Source organism: Aegilops tauschii, chromosome 1 (assembly GCF_002575655.3).
Source record: "Aegilops tauschii subsp. strangulata cultivar AL8/78 chromosome 1, Aet v6.0, whole genome shotgun sequence".
Lineage (NCBI taxonomy): Eukaryota > Viridiplantae > Streptophyta > Magnoliopsida > Poales > Poaceae > Aegilops > Aegilops tauschii.
In genome coordinates this window covers 498850346-498857565 of record NC_053035.3, presented here as the reverse complement: position 1 = coordinate 498857565, position 7220 = coordinate 498850346, and the positions used below count along the sequence as shown (strand labels likewise).

At 51.8% G+C, this 7220-nt stretch overlaps 1 protein-coding gene across 1 annotated transcript; it reads left to right on the top strand.

Moving 5' to 3' along the window:
• The first annotated feature begins 1056 nt into the window (after positions 1 to 1056).
• LOC109762582 (uncharacterized) lies at positions 1057 to 2100 on the top strand. Its single transcript, XM_020321449.1, has one exon. It carries the CDS (start codon positions 1057 to 1059, stop codon positions 2098 to 2100), a length of 1044 nt encoding a protein of 347 aa, XP_020177038.1.
• The last annotated feature ends 5120 nt before the right edge of the window (positions 2101 to 7220 follow it).

The window sequence follows — 7220 nt, the reverse complement described above, 5'->3', positions numbered from 1 at the left end:
TCTAGTGTCTGTTCTAGATGTGTTCGGTTCTAGTTCATATATACAGATGCTATTTACCTTCTCTCTGTCGAATTGCATGACTTGTTTTATCTCTGCTATATTAGTCATGCTTTATCTAGTATTTCTGTTAATAAAATCATTAGGTAAATTGCTCATATTTCCAATAGTGCTTTCGCGAGAGGCGCAGGCGTGCCTTTTTCGGAGAGGGAAAAAACCTGTGCTCCAGGGTCGGCTTTTTCGTCCGGTTTTTTTCGTGAAAAAAAGTTTATCAAAACCTATCAACATGGGATCTAGTTTTGAAGATCTCAACGCGAGGAATCGAACGGTGAAAATGGTTCAAGATTTGGACACACAGTTTAAGAGATAAAACATTTTGAATAAACAGAGATACGAAAAAGGGAAAACTCCTAGGTTGCGATAAGTGGCGCACATGCAGCGCGCCACTTGTCTCAACCTGGGAGGTGGGAGTGATCTTTGTAACGAGTACTCCTCAACTAGTGATTTCGCCCAATCAATCATCTGGGGACAGTTTCGATGCATGACAGGCCCAGCCCTAACATTTCGATGGCCTGGGCTAAAATATGAATACAGTCCATACTGTCCCTAAAAATATTCTAATATTTTTGACAATGATATATAAAGAAAGATAAATATACATATATACCTTCTCTGAAATAATGTCATTGAGGTGGCCGGTGGGACGATCTCAGCGTGGTCGTGTGGGACCGGTGATGGTCTAATGGGCCTTACACGACCATCGCGCAAGGGACATCAAGTAGTATTGGTTGGAAGCAGCCTGACAAGGGTCAATCACATAGGAGACCAAGCCAATTTGTTTTGATCATTTGTGGAGCTAAATTGTGCATGCATGCGATGTTGGAGAACAAACGAGAATTTTAGTATGACGAAACTGACAAAATAAGATGTATAATCAATCAAATAACAACTACAATGAACTTCTACGAATATATGCAGATCAAGGTAGGATATAAAAAAATATGAGTACATAACTAAATAAATCTTATCGCACTATGGCCCATCAATGACACACAGTACATGAGGAAGATGGACGCTCTCGCTCCCGCTCCGCCCTCCTTGCCGGCCACCCCGCCGGTCTCCGGCCACGCCCCAGCCACCAAACACCCTCCGGACGCCCCTATAGCGGGCCTACCTCTTACCACCAACCCCCTAGACGAGCTCCTACCGTCTGTGGCTCCACCGCACTCGCTATTCTTCGACCTGCCTTATGTCAAGGCCGGGCAGGTTACGTTCCGCTGCTTCCTAGGCTGCGGCAATGCCATGGGCTTGGAGTTTGAAGATGATTGCTCCTACTACCTCCGCCTCGACATCACCACCCCGACCCTCCACCTCGCCTCGCCACTCTACATCGCCTTCGGCTACTCCAACCGCCACCTTGACGCCATAGTTGTCGCTGCGCTGCTCCAGGCCGTCCTGGGCAGCTCTGCTGCTCACTTCTTCGTAGCACAATGCTCTCCTCTGGTCTTCCGCTTCCACGTCGCTTCTGCGCGTGTTGCAGAGATCATCCTTGCTCAAAACAATCTCCGCTACCGCAACTATTCCTTCTCTTTCGTTAGAAATCTGCCATCACTCCCGCCTCCACCGCGCTCTGCCGCATCATGCATGATGCTTGCCCAGCTGCTCCAAATCCCCGACGACCTGGGTCTTCAGTTTGAAGCTGTGGCTTGGTCACAGCTTCGTTCCCACGTTACCGCCCGTCCTGGCAGTCAATCTCATGGCTGCCGAATGTACGCGCGAGTCATCGAATTTCCATTCACTCTCAATGCTACGACCATGGCCCTTGTCCTTGCTCATCTGTTTGGTGGCTCCTATCTACATTTTAACACCACCGACGATGGAGACTCCTGCTTCTCCTTCACCGTTGCTTCGCCCGGCGTAGCCAAACTGATCACCTCCATGGGTGACTACCACAAGAGGGGCATGCTGATCCGCTTCCCATGGCCTATGCTCATGGGTGGTGCCCGACGTCTTCTTCGTGCTGAGGTCATGACCCCGTCGCTTGGTTCCACGTCTTCCTCTTCGTCGCCGGTCGTCACTGCATCACTACCACCAGCGCCATGAACTCTGGATTTGCCTAATGTGAGACGAAAACGGCCCGATATTAGTTTCTTTTACCGTATGCTAAATGCTAGTTGCTTTATCCAGCCTCCACCACATGTGCATTACACTCATCACACACATCCCTTTTGGATTACTTTCATGCAAATCTCTGTCAGACCTAATGAAATACTAGTTGAATCGGCCCTGAACCACTGTTTATCCGTTCAACAAGATTTTCACGCAATTAAGGTGCATGACCTAATTTTTAAATATGGCATCTCCTCCCGCCCAGTCAAATTTGAAATTCTCAAAATGGGGTCACTTGACTTTGAAGGGTTTCGCCTTTTTCTTTTTGACCAGCTCGAAATGGCCGTTGCCCACTGCAGCCGTTTCCCCCAATCTTATTTTTCTTATTCCTTCTCCTCGCTGCCCCCACGTCCTGGGTCCATACTGGGGCCTTACACCCATCGCCCCCAGCCACTCCATGCTCCGATACGACCGCCCCTCGAGTCCACGGCACCGCTGCACGGACGGTCAGCTCTGCATGCATAGCGGGCCCACAGCATGCACAATGATGAAGGTGCTGCATCCCCCGACAGCCAAAATCCTACAAAAGATCCGTACGTGCCACAGGATGCCGCGCATGCGGGCGAGGTGGGCGCAGTAACCAATACCCCACACCCCCCCTGTTGGGGATATAACTACTGGAGTCACCCGCCCAGGAAGGGCCGGGTTACATCATAACGATCGTCACGTGAAGCCCAACATCAAGCTTGAGGATGGCGGTTCAGTAATGGGCTTAAGGCCCAGAGGCGCCTTAAGGCCCGCAGTGATAAACCGCCGTTATGGCATGACTTGTAGTGTAAGGCAAGAATAGATAAGAGTCCGAGCCGGACACTGTTATAAGCCGGCCGGGACTCTAAGAGCCGCTGGGCGTTAACCTCTCTATATAAAGGGACGACCCAGCGGCGGTTCAGGACAAGGAAGATCAGATTGATAGCCAGGTTCCGGCGGTTTAGCTCCCTGGCCATCGAAACCCTTAGTAATTCCACCTCAACTGGAGTAGGCTTTTACCTTCACCGTAAGGGGCCGAACCAGTATAACCCTCGTGTCCCTTGTCCTGTTTAACCCCTTTAAGCTTCCTAGTTGCAATGGCTCCACGATTAAGTCCTTGCACTAGGACATCTGACGTGACAATTCCACGACAGTTGGCACCCACCGTGGGGCCAGCGCACGATGGATTTGAGTTCTTGAAGGGCAGCTTCGAAGGGCTCAAGGGATACGCTGTGGGCCGGATGACTAAGAGTCGTCGCGGCAAGCTCTACATCGACGACGCAGGCTGGGGCCCCGATGCCGGCTCAATCGAGTACGGGCACCGGGTCCCCTTCGGCGGAATCCACGTTTTCATTGGCAAGATTGGCGAGCCGGGCCCTGAGCCGGACATCGGCACCGACCTCGTCGAGACGGCTCAGCGTGCGAGACCAGCCCGGACTCTGCCTGCCTTGAAGCATGCTTTCGTGGGATGCATCCATGAAGGACTCTCTGAAGGATCTGGATCTGGCGATGAGCCGGCCATCGGCTCTGACGGTGAGTCGTCCACATGTGAGACCGGCTCGCTGTATCAACTTCAAGATGGCGGGCTCAGGGGTTGTTCCGAGGGCAACAGTATTCCGGACCCCTTTGAGCCGCCGAGCCGGGTTGGAATCTTCATGGCCGGCACACAACCTGTTCAAAACTCCGCCGCTGGGGCGGGAGGCCCTGTGCACTCGCCGGCTCAGGTGCTGATGGATCTCACAGACAAGATGACGGCCCTGTTAACCGCCGCGGTCGTCCCGACGGATCAACCTCAACATGATGCAGAAGTGGCACAGTTAAAATTGGACATAGCACAGGCCAAGGAAGACCTGGCAGCGGAAGGAGTTAGGATGGCCGCAGAGCGAGCGGCTCTGGACGCCCAGACTCAGCTTATTCAGGCGCAGTCGTTCTGGCTCACAATGGATCAGAACGCATCCAATAAGGTCATGAGAAGGAGGTATCAGTAGGCTCAATCTCGGCTTCCTCCGGTTTATGATCCTCGCAACCTCTTCAACACACCCGGTGCAGGGCCTAGCAACCCGCCAGAGATGAACCAGATCAAAGCACCCGGGGGCGGAACGCTAGTTCTGCCGCCAGTGATGGGACCTCCCCGCGTGAATACTGCCCCTCCTCCATATGTACCAACACCGTCGGGTCATTATTCTAACCCGCTGGAAAACATGATCGCTGCGGCAGCGCGACTGGCGGCTCTCCCGGTCGAGGGCGACTCCCCAACAGCGGTAGAAACCCGCAGGGTCAGAGAACTTCTCCAGACGGCTTTGGCGCAGTAGGAGGCATATTCATATAGCCAGGACAGGATTCATTCAACCCCTCGTCAAGCAATTCGTCAAAACCAGAGCCCGAGTTACAGCAGACACATGGTGTCGGCGGCCGGCTCAAGCAACGTCCGGCGTCATGACTTGCCGGGTGGGCATGGTCCGGCGCACAATGGAGCTTTTAACGCAGTGGACCGGAACAGAGCGTGTCAGGAGGCTGAGCAGGCGGCTCAGCTGACGGCTTACCAACCTTTTCTGGTTTATCCGACGGCTTCGGTTGAGATGGGCGCAGCTACGAGAGCCGGAGGTGTCGCTTGTCTGGTACCGGCTCTCCGTAATGAACGTCTGCCCAGGGATTTGAAAGGACCTAGGAAGGTACCTAATTACACGGCTGATTTACAGCCCGGAGCATGGATTGAAAGTTACGAGATGGCTATGGAGTTGCTGGAGGTCAGTGAGGCAGCGATGGCCAAATACTTTACCATAATGTTGGATGGGACTGCCCGCACTGGGTTGAAGGGACTGCCACCTAATTCCATCGGGTCATGGGCAGAACTAAAAGCCCGGTTCATCAATAACTTCAAAGATACATGTAAGCAAACTATGTCAATTGTGGACTTGACTAGCTGCAAGCAGGAAGAAGGCGAATCTACAACCCATTGGGTACGCCGGGTCAAGGAAATAATACATTCGTCTGATATGATGGATGCTCGCTCTGCAGTCTTAATGTTGGAGCAAAATTGTCGCTTTACGCCCCTGAAGATGAAGCTCGGGCGGCTCAAGCGCGATTGCAACGATATGGGTATGCTGATGGCGGCTCTGGTCAAATACGCCGACTCTGATAGTACCAAGGATCCCACGTCTGATGATGAAAAGACAGGGAAGGGAAAGAAGAACGGCAACGGCAAGGGCCCTCAGCATAACCCGGCGAACCAGGGAGGTAATAAGCGTAAGGCAGATGGCAGCATGGATTTTGTGGCTAACACCAATGCGCAGGGTAACAACCACCGATGTAAGGGGAGACCACCTCCCCGATCCGGCGGGTCAGGCCCGTCGCTTGAGCAACTGTTGAATGAGCCCTGTCCAAGGCACGGCTCTAGGGAGAAGCCGGCCACTCATCTATGGAAAGACTGCGCAATCATGAAAGCTTTCAAAAATTCCAACGCTTTCAATGGCAACAATGGGCAGGGCGGCGGCTCAGGGGGCGGCGGCTTTCATGGCCCGGGCGGCGGTTCAAATTCCAATTTTCAGAATTTTCAAGGTAATCAAGGGGGTTTAACCAGCAATCTGGCCAGGGTAATCAGCAGCAGCAACAGGGGGGATACCAGACCAATCCAAAGCAGCTCAATAGCGGACAATATCATGTGTTTACTACCAGCTTGTGCAAGCGAGACCAGAAGCTTCATAAAAGGGCGGTGAACACTGTTGAGCCGGCGGTTCCACGTTACTTGCGATGGTCTGAGCAACCTATTGTATGGAGTAGGGAGGATCACCCTCCCCAGGTTGATAATCCGGTTCACCTGGCTTTGGTGGTGGCTCCTCAGGTTGGTGGGTATAAATTCACTAAGGTACTCATGGACGGGGGCAGCAGCATCAACATCCTCTATTATGAGACCTTCCGTCGCATGGGATTAACCGATAAAAACCTCAGCCAGTCCAATACTGTTTTCCACGGCGTGGTGCCTGGTAAGTCGGCATATCCAGTTGGTAAGATTAAGCTGGAAGTAGCCTTTGGAGATGAGTACAACTCCAGGGCGGAAAAACTGACTTTTGAGGTGGTCAAGATCAGAAGCCCATACCATGCTCTGTTTGGGCGGCCGGCTTACGCCAAGTTCATGGCACGGCCGTGTTATGTATATTTGCAGCTCAAAATGCCGGGTCACAACAGGACCATTACGGTTCATGGCAGCCGAAAAGTGGCTTTGGAGTGCGAGGAAGGTGACGCTGCTTACGTTGAATCTGTTTGTGCAACAGAGGAGTTGAAGTTTTACAAGGATAATGTTGACCCGGTAGATATGACGTCTTTGAAAAAGCCAACTACGGAGCATGAGCCGGTAATGAAATTTAAGTCGGCCGATGAGACTAAGCTTGTTGACTTTGTTCTAGGTGATTCATCTAAGCAGTTCAGCATCAGTGCCAATCTGGATCCCAAATAGGAAGGCGCGCTCATCGAGTTCATCCGTGAGAACCGAGACATCTTTGCATGGAAACCTTCTGACATGCCGGGTGTACCGAGGGAAGTCGCTGAGCATACTCTTAATATTGATCCAAGATTTAAGCCAGTCAGGCAATTCCTCCGGTGGTTTAACGAGGAGAGGCGGAAGGCCATTGGTGAGGAAGTAGCTCGACTCTTGGCAGCCAGGTTCATTGTGGAAGTCTTTCATCCAGAATGGTTAGCTAACCCGGTGCTCGTACTCAAGAAGAACGGCACCTGGCGTATGTGTGTGGATTATACAGACTTGAACAAGGCTTGTCCGGCTGATCCTTTTTCTCTCCCTCGTATTGATCAAATTATTGATGCTACGGCGGGTTGTGAGCGTTTGAGTTTTTTGGATGCGTACTTTGGTTACCATCAGATCAAAATGGCTGTTAAGGACCAAGAGAAGATGGTGTTCATTACTCCCTTTGGAGCCTTCTGTTATGTATCTATGCCTTTTGGGCTCAAGAGTGCACAGGCGACTTACCAGCGTTGCGTGCAGAATTGTCTTCATAATCAGATTGGACGCAACGTTCATGCTTATGTGGATGATATTGTGGTCAAATCCAGAGAGAAGGAGACCTTGATAGATG

Excerpts from the sequence above, each read along its gene's own strand:
- LOC109762582 (XM_020321449.1), top strand. The coding sequence starts at position 1,057 with ATGAGGAAGATGGACGCTCTCGCTCCCGCTCCGCCCTCCTTGCCGGCC.